Source organism: Phyllopteryx taeniolatus, chromosome 15 (genome assembly GCF_024500385.1).
Source record: "Phyllopteryx taeniolatus isolate TA_2022b chromosome 15, UOR_Ptae_1.2, whole genome shotgun sequence".
Taxonomy (NCBI): domain Eukaryota; kingdom Metazoa; phylum Chordata; class Actinopteri; order Syngnathiformes; family Syngnathidae; genus Phyllopteryx; species Phyllopteryx taeniolatus.
In genome coordinates, this window is record NC_084516.1 from 5,295,927 (window position 1) to 5,315,147 (window position 19,221).

The 19,221-nt window shown below is 39.8% G+C and overlaps 1 protein-coding gene across 3 annotated transcripts; it reads left to right on the top strand.

The window, feature by feature from the left end:
• The first annotated feature begins 3,553 nt into the window (after positions 1-3,553).
• On the top strand, positions 3,554-18,152 carry opn4xa (opsin 4xa). Of its 3 annotated transcripts, none has more exons than XM_061747509.1 (10): positions 3,554-3,884; positions 7,967-8,102; positions 11,129-11,262; positions 12,102-12,305; positions 12,387-12,558; positions 13,541-13,702; positions 13,770-13,877; positions 13,965-14,142; positions 14,760-14,884; positions 17,578-18,152. In XM_061747509.1, the coding sequence occupies exons 2-9, from the start codon at positions 7,969-7,971 to the stop codon at positions 14,874-14,876; spliced, it is 1,209 nt and encodes a 402-aa protein (XP_061603493.1). In that variant the 5' UTR covers positions 3,554-3,884; positions 7,967-7,968; the 3' UTR covers positions 14,877-14,884; positions 17,578-18,152. The 3 variants fall into 3 exon arrangements, with proteins under 3 accessions (XP_061603493.1, XP_061603494.1, XP_061603492.1); XM_061747510.1 differs by having other exon boundaries at positions 3,556-3,884; positions 14,763-14,884; positions 14,969-18,152; XM_061747508.1 differs by having other exon boundaries at positions 3,557-3,884; positions 14,969-18,152.
• Positions 18,153-19,221: the final 1,069 nt, after the last annotated feature.

Consider the following 19,221-nt stretch of genomic DNA (forward strand, 5'->3'; position numbering starts at 1 on the left):
TGAGAGGCAGCCAGAGTACCCCCCCCAAAAAAAAAACAAATTACACAACATGAGAACATGCAAACTCTGTACAGTAAGGCCAGAGCCAAGATTCAAACACTGAATTAAAAAAATGTGAGGCAGATGTGCTAAACACTAGGTCACTGTGCTGTCCAGATCTATAATTTTCTTCTTTGACCGAAAGCTACACAGTGCTAACTTCCATAAAAACCAGTTTGGTCATTTCTCCATAATGCTGGGGCTGCTTTGTTACATCCGGCGCAGGGTGTCTCGAATCTATCCAGGGGTTCGCTGAAATCTGAAGACTATATCAAAGCATTCTGGAGTGAAATATGCTGCTGTGCAGTGTCAGAAAACTTGGTCTCAGTTACAGTTATGTTCTGGGGCTGCTTTGCTACATCTGGCACAGGGTGTCATGAATCTGTGCAGGTTATAGCAAAATCTCAACAGTTTTAAGGCATTCTGGAGCAAAAAACATTCAGTCGGTTCGGTATTTTGTGTAATTTAGTTATTTTGTCCTACTATTTGAATGACTGCCATGAAAAAAAAGCACAGGTTTTAATGCTATGGAGATGAGCTTGAGTAATAATCCCCCATTCCTGTGTGTTACAGTCCCACTAGCTTTAACCAAAGCTCCGCTAAATCCATATGTGCACGGTGAAGTGGGCTTGATTTAATAATGGAATAGCTGATCGTCTGTGTCATTAGATAATACATTTCTCCTAATGGCGGACCCCGATTCCACATTGCAGCTTGGTGCATCCGGAGACGGTTAAAAGTAAACAATGTAAGTATGTGGGGGAAGATGGGTGGGGGCGGGTGGTGGTGGGGGGGTGGGGTGGGGTATGGTGGGGGTGCGTAACAGAAAATAATTGAGAACGACTGGATTGGCTGGCAACCCCCTCTGGTTCAAAGTCAGCGTGGCTACAGTATGTTCCATGCATAGATTCCTATCCACAACGAGGCTTTGTGATAGATAATCGTAGGCCGTCTCAGCTTTGGCGTTCTCGTCCGCGGTGTCAAACTTGGAATCAATCAGCACCCGCTGATTGCATCATCTTTTCACAGGCTGTGTGAAAGTACGTGTTGATGCAGTATGACAAGTCGACAAGTTTCTCACTCTTCCATTCCCTCTATGTTTGATACAGCAGGAAGCAGTAGAATGAATATTCTTGTGCTCACCATTTGAAAACGAGTGCCAGAGACAATGAATTTGTCTTAAGTTCTACATTTCTCAGTACTTTTAAATAAATGGATGTGATGTTTATTATTTCAGGAGAGCTTTCCAACTGACCCAAAAATCCTCATAGATTCAGGTACATGAAGGGCGCATTCAAATACCCAATGCTTTTAATGGATGTTGAGAATTTGAACAATTATGAAAGATGGGATGATGGACTGTAGATTGGGTGCTCTTTTAAGCCACTCATCAAAATCCTTGAAAATTTGACAGTTTGGGTACTTTTTCATTGTTATTATTACTTTGCTGATTGGCAGGGAGAGATCAAATGGCTCTACTATCTTATTATGAGGCTTGACTCAAGTTGAAGTTACCAAATATGGCTCCTGATTCCCATCCACTGTAATGGGCTGCAAGAGCTCATCAGGTGTGCCATCCTTGCATTTTACACTGAAGTATATCTGTGACTTTGTATGTGTGTGGCTTTAAAAGGCGGGGCCTGCCCCATGAGAGTCAGCGAATGAGAGTGTAGAGTTGGCTGATGTTGGCTCAAGACATTGCCGTCTGTTAAGTGGCTAACTGTTAGCCAGTCTGCGTTGTTGAGTTGCTTGGCATAAGTTATGGTAGCCTTGTGTTCTTGATGCCGAGGGGGGAGGCCACGCTCATTTTATACCTGAATGCCAGATACAAAACGTGTCTTTAAAACTTGCTGGAAGATAATAAAGCAATCTTTATCAATGTTTCATGCGGACAACAGATACGCTTTGTACACATGATTATCAGCTGGTTGTCACAACTGTGATTCGCTTGACAAAGAAAGCCTGTGAGCGTCAGCCAAGAAATATTAAACAGTACATCATTGATAAAAAAAAAAAAAATGTAGCTCCTAATTTCCTGTGATATAACATAGTGGAGTCAAGTGATTTTTGAACTAACGTGTGCAAGTGGATCGACCCATTTTCTAAGTCATTGCATCTATTAGGCCTTCTTGGAACTAGCGATGGGCATTCTAAGAAATGTCCTTGATCAATGATTGGGAAATGACCAATTTCACGTTCTGTTCTTTAATGTTTACAGATCATACTCAAAGTTTGATTTACCCCAATCATTTTCTCCAACATTTTTCTTCCATAATGAAATAGTAATCTTCAAACAAACAGACAACACCAAACAAACAAACAAAGGCATTGAACTTAAGCCTCTTTAAATGTTAATAAAGTAACTCCAGCCCATCCTAACATGCAAAAGTAGTCCATCCATTTTCCGTACCGCTTCTCCTCACTAGGGTCGCGGGTGTGCTGGGGCCTATCCCAGCTAACTGCGGGGAGGAGGCGGGGTACACCCTGAACTGGTCGCCAGCCAATCGCAGAGCACATAGAAACAAACAACCATTCGCACCTAGGGGCAATTTAGAGCTTTCAATTAACCCACCATGAATGTTTTTGGAATGTGGGAGGAAACCGGAGTACCTTCACACTCCACAGGGGCGAGGCCAGATTTGAAACCTGGTCCTCAGAACTGTGAGGAAGATGTGCTAACCAGTCGGCCACGTTGCCGTGATTTCCGTCGCTGATATCAACCCAGTAGCCAAAATGCTCCCATACAGTTGATCTAAATGAGCTCGGAGGTTCTGCAACTTCAGGGTTATTTGCAGTACTAGCCACGTTTGCTCCTTTCTTCTGATCCACTTTGCAAACTTGAACTGGCCCTAGCGTAATTTTGCTCACCCCGGTTAGACGACTGTTTTACCGGAAAAAAGTAGTTAGTCACATGACATGCAGTTGGAGGAGGCTTGTTGAAGACATGTAACTTAAATCTAGGATTGCAGTCATTAACTTAAAATAATAAGTTTCCGGTACTTTGTTTTTTTAAAGAAATTACTGAGGATGATGAACCTATCAGAGACAGAAGGTGTGACAGACGTGGTGTTAATAATTTTCTTCGCAGCCTCATGCTGAGCTGTTAGCTTGGACTTTTGGAACTGATTAATTTTTTGGAATATCCACTTCTGGAAAACATGAAAAAAAAAATGCCCATCACTCATTTGATTCAGAAGCAATGTGGAATTAATTTCTGCTCGACAGTCGAAAGGTACGTTTATCACCTCTTTTTGATTTTTAATTAACTGTACATTCCCAAAAACAAAATTTCAAATTAAGAACAGAATCAGAATCAGAATCATCTTTATTTGCCAAGTAGTCCAAAAAACACACAAGGAATTTGTCTCCGGGAGTTGGAGCCGCCCGAGTACGACAACAGACAGTCCATTGACAAAGAACACTTTTGAGAGACAAGATCAGGTTGCACACTGTCTTATACAGTCACTTTTTAATCAAGCTAATGTGTTTATTAGTTTAGGTTTCATTTTGTTTTTTTACTGATGTATAGTAACTCCTCCCAATCACAGTCTCTTTCGACCTTTACAGGGCAAAGTGATGTGCGTGTTGCCATGCACGCACGTATGGACAAAACCACACACTGGCTTGATCAATGCATGATGCCAAATACGAGCTGTGTGTGATGGGTTGCCAGCAGGGGGATGGTCAATGTGCTGCTGCTTGTTTTCTGTCAGCGTATTTTCATATTCTCTTAGTGGGCAGCAGCACACCGATGCTGCACTGTATGACTTGAATCTCTCACTTGGGGATTCGAGAGGCGCATGCAACAGCGAAGAGACAGGAGCTTCATTCTCCACACAAAAAAGGTAAAATCAAGGCTATCAAAATCAGAATTTTAATGCACGTATTTTTGGTAAAACTATCACTTTATTGTTTTGACCATGTGCATTGTTATAGACTGTGGCACTTTATCGGGTACAGAACCAAACTGAATAAATTAAGTGGTTGGTCTAAATACACCCGCCATTCCCTATTATATATATTTAACAAAAACTTAGAAAAATACATCAAAGGATATTTGAACTGCATGCTTTCTGCAGGCCATTTGTTTAGAAAATATATACCAATTGATATTGACATGAATTAACGTTAGAGCTGAATGATTTGTCCTGGCCAATTATTAGAAAATAAAAATTAAACTGCATGGCTACGCCTATCCGCTTATTACGCAATTTCTTATATATATATATATATATAAATGTATGTTAACATGAAATTATTAGAAACACATGATTTATCCTAGTCAATTATTGAAGAAAAATAATATTGATGAAAATGTATAACGACACGTTGATCCTGTTGGAAAAATAATACAAAAAATGTAAAAATACATTTATTTTTTTTCTAAAAGTTCCAAAAGTAAAAGATTTTTAAAAGTTACATCTGTAAACACTTAACATTTAAAAAAAAAAATCATTGTGTTTAGATCAGTTATCACGGTGTTTGACTCCATTGTCATTACTATGTGATAATAAAATGAACTGATACACAGTACTTTTAAATAAAAAATCTAGAGTCAAAAGCTTGTTTTTAATCAATGGAGTTACTTCCTGTGCACACACTTTTGTGTTGATAGCTGCCTGTTGCTTCTATAGGCTGTCTCAGCGCACTCAGACATGCACTTGGCTTATGCGTCTCGCGTGCAAGACCGAGTCTTGCTGCCTAATAAGTGGAAGTAAGAGGTGACGGAAGGTCCGTCTGATGCACAAGCCTTCACTGAGCACAGCGGAAGTGGGTGGGGTGGGGGGGAGTGGGGGGGGGGGGGGTGCTCTCGGTGTGACCATGAGATGCCGTGTGTGCATGTGCATGCAGTGGTGGGAACTGGGAAGTCACAAAGTACAGAGATTCGTTAAGTACAAATCATTAGCTACTGCTAACATGTTTATTGCCACTCACAGTCCAAGTTTACTGTAAAACTAGAGATAAGAAAAGAGAATTGTACGTTGTGTATTCAACCAATTCACATTAAACTTGTCTTATGGACGTCCGCTAGCTTAATGCCAACACACAATATTAAATGCCATAGACAGCCTACCGAAACTAGCGTTGATATAGCAATGATTACAAACCTTCAAAACCTTCAACTTGAAGTTATAAGTCAAGGCAACACTCTTATTTATTCTTATCTGACGACTTTTTACTTTTACTCCCTACAATTGAAAACAGATATCTTTACTTTCTACTCCTTAGTTGCGAAAATAGGATTGTTACTTTTTTTTCTTCAAACGCCACAGATAACGACACAATGTAAACACAGAGGTAAAGTCAACCGCGGTTGAGATTTTTTTTTATTGCGCTCTAGGGGTCTTATGAGGCAGAAAATAAACAGGGACAGCAGTGACACGGCGGAACGTAAACGAGGAAGCACTAACAATGATGACTGAACAGATTCGGAGAAGCAAGATATTCCCTATCCAAGGTCTTATAAGAGAGAATTGCTTGATGTTGTAGGCTCTGAGAATAATTTGTGGCGAATAAACTGTAATTTGTGCCAGCCTAAAAACCACAAGCTTCTGGTTTTCAAAAAATCTCTTTCTAATCTGAATATACACATTTGAGGTAAGATGTATATATATTTTTTCCATATCATTAGCTAGCTTTTGTTAATCAGCTCACAACAATAGCAAAACTATGGGACACATTTGTTTTTTTGCCTGTGAAAACCCTTTTTACAGTTGTGGCAAATTATCATTTGTATTATTATAATTGACAGTCAAAATAAATTTGCACTCTTTTGTCCCTACATGCATTTCATAATCTGTACTTTTTTACTCAAATAAGTTGAATCAGTACTACTACTTTCAACAGAACCTTCTTTTTTTTTTTTTTTTTTTTTTTACACAAGTATATGCACTTTTACTTGAGTAAAGAGTGTGAGTACTTTTGCAACCTCTTCCTGCAGGTTGTGCCCGAACATGGAGTATGCCGGCATATATACATATAAAAAAAAAAAGTAAACATTGAACCAAATTTGGTTTGATGTTCTCCAATGACATAACGGGAAGCGTGTTTAAGAGTGATGATAATATTGCGCATACCGGTGTGCACATGCTGCAGTTCATCACATTAACAAAGCATGGAAATCCTTTTGTAATCAGCGCTCCAGCCGTGAATTGTCCACAAGGAAAAGCAACCGCTTTTTTCATAATCACAAAAGTATTGACTTAATCGCCTCTTTGGTAAATGTGTTGAAGGCAGCGCAGCGTTGGGTAATTGTGACTGATTGAAGACTCGCACCCCCCGCACATCCGCCCCATCGTTAATTCTCACCTATGTCTGTTCCTGCTTGATTTGGACTGTGAACGGTTGTTTTTTTTTTCTTCTGTCCTAAAGGTGACCCTCTCAAGACACATCAATTTAGCTTAGGTTTTCCTTTCCAAATTGGCTGTGAATGCAGAGGGATGCCATCACAATGTTATTGCGGCAGACCGACCCGCTGTCTGTGAACACATGCAATATAGAGCGACCATATAAAGATTTTCTTTAATAGTTTTACCCCTCCCAAACGCCAAACAGAGCACGGTTTCAAATAACCTCTCAAGTGTGAGGCGGGCACTTTAACCACTCGTCCACTAAACTGCCTTGAAAGACGTTTCAAGTTGTATACTTCCACCCCCAGTTGAAGTTTACTGTCAAACTTAACATAACAAACAACCATATAGCTTTGCCTTAAGAAAGTCCGCTTATAGGTTAATGCTAACAAACAAAATGCCATAGATGGGCTAACAAATAGCATCAGTGTATCAATGGTATAACCCTTTAATAAACAGATGTTTGAACACAAACAGTGGAGCAACACATAGACAGACAGTATAACAATACTCACAGGCATATTTTTTTTTTCTTGTGAATGACCAATATTACTGCAGCTTACTGAGCTTAGTTGCGAAGGTCTCCATGTATATCTTTGTCTGTATTATATTGCTCCCAGGTGGAAAAGGCGTGCACAACAGAAGGAGCCGCACCGACACAATGAATTCCCACAAAACTATTTAATTCTTTACATTCTATTTAATTATGTTATTACTAAGTTTTTATAAATTACAATTTTATAGACTGCTATTTTTTGTATTAAAAAACAGATTACATTTTTGTGCTTTTTTGTGGGAGGCTGGAACAGATTAATGGCATTTCCATTCATTTCAATTGAGGAGATTATTTCAGTTACGAGCGTAGTCAGTCACGGAATGAATTCAACTCTTATCTCAAGGCACCATTGGCACCAAGGCACCAGGTAGTGTGTTTTACAATAATACTTAACTATATTTTTGATCCCATATGTAACTGGAGCTAGAAAGCAAAGTGTGGAGAGTCTCTGTCGCGGAAATTCACGGACACAGTGAATGGGGAGATCCATCACTACCAACAGCCTCTCATAATATCACACACTCCTTTTTTTCTCGCCTGTTTCCACTCTCTGTGTCTCCATGTGCCTCTTCCTTGACAATCGCGGCATGTTTTTGTGGTTCAATAAAAAAAAAAAATACAGTCCAGTATATTGTATGTGGAGCCTAAAACCCGATACAGGGTTGCAGTTTATCCGTTGCAGCATGTTGGTAGATGTGCAGTGCTCAATGGCTTGGTGTGTGGCGAAGAGTCGCCAATTGTAAATGTTTTGGGCGACGGTCCACTTCAGGCGCGTTCGGCCATGTCGCTCAGTGCGCGGTGGGCCTTGGGCCAAGAGACGGGTTACACCCGGGGACTAACAAATTACAAACTAGTCACACTCACAGCCACAGGTATTGAGATTCCGGAGCATCTGAGGAAGTGTTTAACATACTTGGCCAATAAGGATGATTCTGATTCTGAAGATCATGCAAACACAATTGACAGAACTTTTCAAGTTTACACTCTACTTGTGACATACGTGTATGTGCGTCTGCTACAGAAATGGACCGGCAACACAGCTTCGACCGGCAGGTGGATGTCCAGGACCACGTTCACTACATCGTCGCTTTTTTTGTCCTGGTGATCGGAACAGTTGGCGTGACGGGAAATGCCTTGGTCATGTATGCATTTTTTTGGTAAGAATCTTTTGTTTTGCTTGTTTGTCAATAATCAACGTTCAAGCTCTGCGTTGTAAACTCAGCATCTGAATTCGGGTACGGCAATAACAGGGCCTAACAGCCTGAAGATGCTCACACAAAGGAAACAAAGGAAATGAACGTTGATGTTGCCAGGCAACGACTAAGAATGAGGACGCACAAAAAAAGAAATCGTCTTTTTCGCCTTGTCAAAAATCAGCGATATGATGTGGTTTTAATTCAAATGAACAAAATCATTATGATTCCACAAATATTGTATATACTGTACATTGTCACAATTCTTTTGTCCGAGTGCGAAAAAATGTAGGGTGACCTTGTACAGACTGTTAGTAATAGAACACATCTATTCCTAAATAGTAAAACATGTTGTTTGTTTACACAGTGGTGCCTCAAGATACGAGTGACCCAAATTACGATTTTTTTTTTCGAGATACGAGCACTCGTTCGGCCAATTTTTTGCCGGTGTATGGTGGCAGTTGACCCATCTTACGTCACAAGAAGCAGCAATTTGGCAGTTAGATTTAGAACATATTTTTCAGAAAAGAGGCTTCAAGGTGTTTATTGACACTCTCAGTTGAAGTTTACTGTCAAATTAAACATAAAACAAAGAATTACATGTTGAGTTTGTACCTTAGCCTTTAGTCCGCTGGCTTAATGCTAGCATTGGATACTGGAACACATATGGTTCAGCTACACACGTAGACAGACGATATAACAGTACTCACATATTTTTTATGCCCTACGAAGAACGAATAATATTACTGCTGATGAGTTGTGACGTCTCCTCGGTCTCCATGTACAGTATATCCTTATGTTTGTCTTATACTACCCTCAGGTGGCAAAGGTGTGCATACCAGAATAAGCAGCATATTATGTATTGAATTGAATGAGAAACTGTGACAAAAACTATTTACATTTTTTAAAATTCTATTTAATTATGCCATTGCTGTATTTTTTTTTATTATAAAGTATTATAGAATGCAGTTTCCTTATTAAAAAAAAAAAACACTTCACATTTTTGTGTTTTTTTTTGGGGGGGGGGGGTGATGTAACAGATTAATGGCCTTTTTTTTTTTTTTTTTTTTTCAATGGGGAAAGATGATTTGAGATACGAGTATTTCAAGATACGAACCTGGTCACGAAACAAACTCATATCTCAAGGCAATTTATATAGAGCTCTTACACAATCTGCTGTCACATTATTATCTTTTACTTGCCCACCATGGAACCAAGGTGCAAAAACCATGGCTCATTTTGGCTGGTACACCCAACTGTAACCTATCAATATATATATATATATATATATATATATATATATATATATATATATATATATATATACACACACACACATTTTGGAAATAGTGTGTTCTTGGATCAGCGTGTGGTATACCAATGTCACAAGCCCAGATGCAACAACAACCATGCCTGTCAAAATGTCAGCTAAGCAAGCTAATGTTTATGTTATCAATATATAACATACTTTATTTAGCATTAGTCATTAGGAATTCAATGCAATGGGTGTTGCTACAGCTGTGCGATATGAACAAAATGCACCTCATGCACTTCTGGTGTTAATAGGGCCCGCTTGAAACGTGGAGCGGTGGATGGCCATCGAGTAGTAATCCGCAAGCACGAAAACAAGTGTCGGGCACAACACTGAGACTGCATCGAGTTCCATACACCAGGGATCATCCCTAAACTCGGCATCGTCTCTAGTCTCTAGTCACACAAGCACTTGCCAGAGAGGTGAACATACAAATACACTCCAGTAGTACGAGAGGAAATGCGAGGTTGCAGGTGGCAATGCAGGTTGATACCCAGAGTAGGTCAATACATCTGTATTGTAAGTCTGCATTGACAATACTGCTTTGATTTGGAAATCCTTGGGGGATCTGGACCGCACTGTTCCCTGAGTCATCCATTTTAAGTCAAAGGTCATTTATAATTGGATGACTTTTCCTCCAACGTTCCTCTGTCTTTGCTAACCGGTGAGCTATGAAGGCCAAAATGCAGTCCGTGCCACAAAGGAACTCATTGCACTCGCACTCAAGCAACGCTAACACTAGAGTCGATACTCAATCTGTTTTGGAAAACAACCGACATATTGGCGCCCCTCCCACCCACACACCTCAACGTCGAAAACCAAACATTCTAATATGCGTCGTTTATCAAGAGCAATTAGCTGGCGCTAATTCAAATATCCAACAGAACTCACTGCAGCTCTAGCTACATTTTGGTTTTGAAAGTCTAATCACTTGAAAATGGCAGGTCTTTGCCCAGCCAAGTAGCCAAGTCATCGGAGAAACGTGGTATGAAATGCAGTGTGGGCCTGGTATTTTGTAAATTTGCCAAAATTAGGTACTGCATGCTCACAGACACATTTTAAGAAATAGGCAGCTCACAAAAGATTTATTTTTGGTGTGTAATTTTACACGTGATGGGTGGGCAGGCACTCCAAAGAACCAACTACACTAATTCTTGGGGATCGGTACCGAGCCATGCAGCGAATAGCGAAGAACCATGACTGTAAATACATACACACATGTACCACAAATTATAAAACCAGTTTTATATTATTTCAAACTGTTATATTACCCTTAGAAATAACTGGCTTATAGGTGATTTGATTTTGAAAAGAACGCAAGTGTGTATGTACTAGCAGACGCGGCCAAGCCTTTCTGTACCTTCCACTAATGACCCAGGCTAAATTTTGCTCCTCTCAGACATGTAAAGTTTCTCTCTAAGTCGAGATGTATGACTTCCACATACCCCCTTGACACCACCAATTACTGCACTATTTTCCTATTTATATAGGGCTTTGGCGCCATCTAAGCGCTTTATAAAAAGAGCACAAAAATGCGACATGGAGAGTTTTTCAGCAAAATGTTGGGGATAAGTTCCATGGGATGAATTTTTTTTAATAGTGAACTGCAAATATGTGGGAAATTACTGTATTTGTATTTGCATAATTCAAGAAATGTAAAGTCAATATTTTGTTTCAGTAATAAGAAGCTACGCACTCCTCCCAACTTCTTTATCATGAACCTGGCAGTGAGTGACTTCCTCATGGCCATCACACAGTCACCCATCTTCTTTGTCAACTCCCTCTACAAGGGCTGGATTTTTGGCGAAACGGGTATGTATCCGTTTATCACATTTCCCGCTATCTTCATCCATTTGAATATCCATTTCCACTGATTCATTACTTGAGATGCGTGTTCATACTAAGAAGTCTTTCATGCCATCACAACTCTTGATTTGTGTTTGAATTCAATAAGCGGCCCTGTTTTGAATAAACCTTTACTTGTACTGTGGATAACTAGTGTAACAGTTAGACAGTGTAACTATTTTGTCTGTGAATACTTTTTCATTAATGTTTATTTTGAATTTATTTTTAGTTTTAATCCGAGTTGTTCTATCTACAGCCTCTATTTATCTATTGACCCAATTCCACACACAACCCATCCATCCATCCATCTTCTAAATTAGTGATTCTCAAAGTGTGGTATGCGTACGTACCACTCTCTCTAGTGGTAATACAGTTCAGTTGTATTTAACTTTGAAGTACCATACATTTGCATATCAGCTTTTAGATCTGCTTGATTTATTTAGTTGCATTTTTCATACATGTATAATATATTTGGACTGAATCATCATTTAAGATTTTCAGTTTTTCTTTCAATTTCGTACATTAAAACAGTGTTAATGTTGAAACTGTTCATATTATTACAGCAGATTACAATAATATTGAATATACGTTTTAGGAATCAAAACCTCTGTCATGTTTTTGATGAACACTTAGACCTACCACGCTAGTGAATTTTAATGTTGGTCGTGATGGTGGTACTTTGGTGATGGTGGTACAAGCATTTTTATTTTTTTTTTAGGTGGTACTTGGTGAAAAAAGCTTGAGAACCTTGAATCTACATTATTGCCATCAGAAATGACTTTAATGTTACAATGCTGTCTTCCCAGGTTGTAAAATGTATGCCTTCTGCGGAGCCTTATTCGGAATCACGTCCATGATCAACCTTCTGGCCATCTCTATGGACCGCTACATCGTCATCACCAAGCCTCTGCAGGCCTTACAATGGACCTCCAAGCGACGCACTTGCTTCATCATTTGTCTGGTGTGGCTGTACTCTCTCGCCTGGAGCCTCGCACCACTTCTGGGGTGGAGTACGTAACTGGTTTACTCGCATTCTGTCCTATTAATTACTTGACTATACGCTTTCTTTTCCGTTTGCATTGGTCTTTAAGGTTCTTACATACCAGAAGGCTTGATGACCTCATGCACGTGGGACTACGTGACGTCGACGCCTGCAAATAAAAGCTACACCTTGATGCTATGCTGCTTTGTCTTCTTCATCCCACTGGGCATCATATCCTACTGCTATTTGTGCATGTTCCTGGCTACTCGCCACGCCAGCAGGTGAATATGCATTGTTTTTCACCCTCTGCCAAACTACTCACTGTTTCCTGTGTGAACAGTATTATGTTAAAGCAGTGGCGTCGCTAGGCCTATCTTAGAGGTGCTTGAGCCCCCCTAAAAACCTGTCAACCCTGGCAAAAAATACGTGGTACTATGTGTTCATGGCAAGGTTTTATTGTCCCAGTCCCCCTAAAACCGATCTTCAGCCCCCCTAAACAAATATTGAGCAATGTAAGGGTCCCAGTTATGTAGAACAGTAATGGTGATATACTGACAATTGTGCAAATGATGCGGGGAGTTCTCAAGCAGTATAAAGTGACTAGTAGCGAGCTAATTATGATCAAATGACAGTTGTGCAAATGATGCAGAGTCCTTGAACAGTTTAAAGTGTCCAGTAGCGTGGAATACAGTTATGCAAACATTGCAGAGTGCTGAAGCTACAACGGCGACTATTGTAATATTGCCACAACAGAGATGTGCAAAATTGGCAAAATGTTACGTTGAAATTATAGGGTCCAAGAAAATTTTGCCTGCCCGTGTCTTAGTTCTTGTAGCGTGCAAGTCCTCAAGAGTGGATAGGGGGCTACCGATGATATAGCACTTCATAAAAACATACAGTAATGACATAATTAAATAGAATTTAAAGAAATTAAACAGTTTGTGCCACATTTTTTTGCTTCAATTCAATGGACATTGTACAGCTAGCTCTAGTGTGCGCCTCTTTCTGTTAGCCACAAGGGGGAGGTATAATACAGACATACAAACATAGCGTACATGGAAATGGTCTCAGCTGCTCCGTGAGCCACAGTAATAATAGTCGTTCTTTGCAGAGAATAAAGAATATATGGCTGTGAGTATTGTTATAGTATCTGTCTACAACCGTTGCTCCACCGTTTGTGTTCAAATAGCCATGACTTGCAGGGTTATCACTCGTATCTCAAGGCACCACTTTACACCTTACCGCTCGCTTGTGTCCTGCCAGGGAAGTGGAGAAGTTGGGCTCTCAGGTGAGGAGGTCAACGCTGATTCAGCAGCAGACAATCAAGACCGAGTGGAAGTTGGCCAAGATTGCCTTTGTGGTGATTATCGTGTTTGTGCTCTCCTGGTCACCCTATGCATGTGTCACCCTCATTGCCTGGGCAGGGTAAATATGAAAGAACAACTATAATAACCGACGATGAACAGGTTCTGATGCAGAAAACACATTTCAGATACGCAAGCGTTCTGAACCCCTACTCCAAAGCCGTCCCCGCAGTTATTGCCAAGGCCTCGGCCATCTACAACCCTTTCATCTATGCCATCATTCACTCTAAATACAGGTGAGAGCACCATACTCAGCAAATAAAGTAATGTGAGCTTGAAACCGATACAAGGCCTTTGTCGGAATAATCACTGTGCTTCGACAGGGACACTCTAGCTGAAAAAGTCCCCTGTCTACACTTCCTAGCCCAGGCCCCCCGGAGGGACCCCATGTCAGCGTCACATAGCCAGTCCTCCTTCAGGGACTCGGTGCTGCGCAGGCAATCAACTGTCTCCAAAAACAAGTTTCTACCAATTTCGTCATCCTTATCCACAATGGACACTGTGAGTTTGGCTCCCCCTGCATATTCGCAGTTCACTTTTCACAACTCACAAACGTGTGGATTTTTGTGGTCTTTTTAAAACTCTCTAAGATGCTGCCAAATCCCTGCCTAAATAGGAAAGTAGCACTGTAATCAAGGAAGTATAGTGAAGTGATATTATCTCGACTGAGACACAGGGATAAGCTAAGTTTAGCCCAAGGCGTACGGTTATGTACTTCTAAGGTACGTTTTGAATTTTGTACAAATTCGGATGACATTGACGCCATGTAAACCAAGGGACATGTTTTTTTTTTTTAAACATATACTGTACATGGTTTGGACTTTTAATAGTCACTGTTGAGGGAAATGGTGGAAAATTCCATTTAATCATGTTTTTTAAATTTTGACTTATCATATATTCATGTGTGATATTTACACTTAACTCCAGAATTCCCATTTTACTTGATCATTTTGACTTTCCCAAAGCTTCTGATTGGCAAAAAAAATAAAAATAAAACATTTGGAGTAACAGTGCCCCCTGTTGCTTAGACATCCACTTGACAACCTGCAAATGTGTCATTTATTTAAACCCTTAGATGGAGAGACAAAATGCTTATGAATGTGCTTATCTCCGCGCAGCAGGTTTGGAGTGATGTGGAACTGGATCCAATGGACCAAAGCCCTTGTCTGAGGTCCAGCTATTCCCTTGGAGCGCTAAAGGGAAAGGATCAAAGCCAAGGCAAAAGACAACAATGATCATGCAGGTAAAGCACATCTTCAACTGCAGATTAAAACCATTGTCACATCAAGCACAAGATTGTAAATGAAGATTTCCACTGAAATTCTAGACACCTATCCTCGAGCGAAGTACACTCCAAACATGTGACCTGAGTCATGGTGCCGCTCCAGGCTCGGAGGAGGAAAGGGGAGGAGAAGGAGCCTGGAGACGAGTAACTGTACTTAGTTGTGTACAAGACACAGTGGGTCAACATGGACCAAAGAGGGCCACAGCAAGCCCAAGAAGGAAGGACATGAGAAGGTCACGCGGGTTCCTATCCAGCCAGATTCTTTGGACAACACTTAATGTGTCCACTACTCCTATGATATCAAAGAAAGAGCCGCTGGACTGTGTAGAAAAAAACAAAGATACGATCCGTACTTGATTTATACCGTCTGGATTGTTAAAGTCAACTCTTGGAGTCAGTGGAAAGTCGAATACTGCATTTCCTCAAACAGTGAATGCTGCTATAAGAGATGGCACACTTAACTGATTTACCCAGCGTGGTTCAAGAGACGCAAATCGTTTTATTTATTTTTTTTGCTGTCAATTGACACAATTGGGTTATGTGTCATGACATCTGAAAAATGATGTTAAAAATGCATGGTATTGGACATATTCAGACTTCAGACAGAAATCAGGCCCCTTCTAAATCCAATATGTTGATATTATATTCTAGATATCTGTAACTTCAGTTTGAGATGCCTACAATTTCATTCTGACTAGTCATAATTCCATTTCATAATATCTTTGTCACCTCAATTCAAGATATCTATAGGTCCCTTTTCAGACGTCTTAAATTAAATTTTAACTAGGCTAAATGACATTGTAGATATCTGTAACTATGACCAGTCGAAATCTAATTGTATCTCAAACTGGAGTTACAGATATCTACAATTCCATAACAGATATCTGTAATTCACTAGGGGATCTCTGCAACTGAATTGTAGATATCTATAATGAGAAAACCCAGAATGGCAAAAGTGATGTCATTTGTCCATTTATTCGACTAGGCACATTTCTATTACAGCTGTCTTGAATGAAAGGTAAAAAAATTTAATTATGACCAGGCAGAAAGACTGTTATTGATAAGGGTAATTCCGGATAGTCAAAATTAGCTCTTGTCATAAAGCATCAAAACACCGACGCGTGATTTACATACGCGCACGTCAGCCCAAACGGCACAAATACACATTAACACCTGCTGTAAATCTAAACTACAGTGAAAGCGCCATTGACAATTAATAATACTATATTAAAGGTGTATAGAACATTAAATATGATGTAAAATAAGAGGTGTTGGTTGCACTTTAAATAAGCAAAATATTTGCCAATGGTAGCCAGTCGAGTACAGAGGATACACTCATTTAAATCAGGTTTATTGAAAACTCAACTCAATTAAATGCAATGCAATATTTAATATTTATTCATTGTTGTTGACGTCCTTGTTGTCACTGACTGGCATTGAGGTTTGTGAAGTTATTTACGTGCAGTTTTGGCATCTGCGTGTTTCAGGTGTACAGAACAGTGGAAACACAGTCATACGGGATATGTGTCACTTGAAATGTACATGGCAATAAGACTGTCCCCAAAAATACAGGCATCAAATCAGATTTGGGCACTTATACTTGTAGTGTAATTCCAGTTTGTGATTACTTATACCACAATGAGTCGCTGTATACGTCTTTACCACAACACACATTGCCGATAGAGCAGACATGGCATATGTAAAGCTGAACTTACAATGGATTTGAAAACAAATTGCTGCTATAATTGAGATTTTGTGTGCGTGTGGAGGGGGGGGGAACACTTGCAAAATGTAGATAATATTAGTAACTTTTATTAAAATGTCTTTGTACTTAAACACCTTACCCCTCCCTAATAGACACCATGTACTCTCTGCAGCGGAGTAAAATGCCTCCGGTCCCACTACAGGAGGAAATACAAGTCTTTGTACTTACCGGCCATAATTTTTTTTTACTTCTGCACAATGGAATCATCATACTGATGGATATTTCTAATATTATTCTTCTCTCAGGTAGTCATTTAAGGTCATCAAAATATTGGAAGCAGATCTCGGTATGATGAAACTACAACCACAATAATTAACAATGAATGCCTCTCTGACTGTTAATCAAAACACTTCTTACATTACATTGTAAATGCGTACCTAATGCTAATGGACGAACACAGTTTGTGCCATACTACTGAGGTAATTCATTAAAAGCAGCATGTGACAATTAAAAACGATACCAATATCAGTATCAGAGCCGATACTGTACGTCTGTACTCCTACTTGAAAAAATGCTCCGATATTATAACACTGATACCGCTTTACCAGCCTGACAGATACCATCTGGGCAGGTGGAGTAGTTGTTTTGGAGATACTTTAAGGTAAACATAGATGACAACACTACCCGCGCCGAGGAGCGCAGAGTGGGGGCTGCAAAATATGCTCTGCAAAATGGCTGATGCACTCCCCTCAGACGGCGACAGAGGAAGCCGTCCTATGAGTTGTGGTGGGAAGCCATCCTGCAAGCATCGAGTTTCTTGAGCTCTACTCCACACTACTCGGCGCTGCACGTCGAGGAAAGAGAAGTCAGAGATGGTGTGACAATGTATCACTTCAGTTGTCCTGCTAAAAGTTTTATATTATAACTGAAATGCCTTGTGTGACAGGTTACATTTAAGTGAAATGTGTGGCAAGACAGAAGAAGATGCATTTGGATGTTAAAATGTGAGTAGTTAAAAGTTGTTATCCTCAAGTCTTATATTTGTGTAAACGTATGCCATGTTCAAGAAATATTTTGTGTTTCTGAACAATATTTGATTAAAATAAAACATTTTCATTACAATCGCAAGGCATAATGGCATTATTAAGTATTGGTGTTGGTGAGTACTTAAATCTAAGTATACTTGAACTCATACTCGGTCTGAATAAAAGTTGTATTCGTGCATCGTGAGTTATGAGGTTGAGACTCAGTATGTGTGTACAGTATCCCACTTTACTCTACCAATTTGTACCAATTAATATGGTGTTTCCATTAGTGGGTTCTTAGTGGCTTGTGTGAACTAGAGCAGCGCGGATGAAGACTCGTGAGAAGGAGATTAGGAGGATCATGTGGACTTTGTTGAATGTGTGACTCCACAATCAGCTTTGACGCTGTGTACAATTGTTTTAAGTCAAATCATCATGAAACCTCAGAAAATTCCCGTTGTGGTCACTGGGAAATGGATAAAACGATTACTTTAAAGCGGGGCCTGTTGTCATTTATGTTGAGCACCGTATGCACCGCAGCCTTACGCAAAGAACTGGTACACTTAAGCGGTTCGATTGCTTTGGACAAGGGCAATTTGCAGCTGACTGAACTTCCCATCAGTGTATTACCATATATTGACATGGCTCACACACAGCTGAAAGCAGCTGACCCTGTTGCCAAAGGCAAACATGTCATATCAATCTATTGTACTGGCTGTGTAATCTGTTACTAATAGCCTTTCAGTAAAGATAAAGTAGCATGACATGGATAAAAGTAATCTTAATTTTTATTCCCTCAGGGTGCCTTGTTGGAAAAAGAAGACATCTCAATTACGTCTTTTTAAGTGTAACATTAAACCTCCCAACCCTAAATACATACTGCATGCACATTTCTTAGGTAACCACTAGAGGACACACCTTTCCTAGGTAATTTATTTTGTTTAAAGCAGAGACAGAAAGTCAATGCATTCATGCTATTTTATATATCAGGGTTGTTAAACTTTTTTTTTTTTTTTAATGACTGTGCTCATGGTGCTGGTCATAACAGTGAAACCACATAAATGCATAATCACTAAGGGTATAATAGTATTCCCAAAATCACAGCTGCGTACATGCGGTTTTAAAGTCACGGTTCGGTTCACATTCGCCGGTACAGTAAGAGAAGAAAATACTGCTTGTCTTAAGTGAAAACAGGAGCGGATTTAATGACATTTAAAGTGAAACATCAACATCTTGATTTTTTTTCTTTCCTTTTTAGGGAAATAAAGGATGCAGACAAGTGCAACAGTAACAGTTTTAACAATGTATCTATGTAAACAAGTCGACGTGTTCAAAGACTCCATATCCATTTAGAAAACACTAAATGGCGATAAAATTAACAAAACATGACTGAAATAACTAGAACAAAAATATTGTTTCAGCTATTTTGTGGCGAGGTTCCCACGGTTTGAATAGCTGTTGCTTGGGTTAGCATTAGCTTCAAGCTAAAGGAAGTAACCGAACAAGTTCGGCGGGAGGTCGGGCCGTCCTCACAAACTCCGAGGGCGACTTCGGCGTGTGTGACT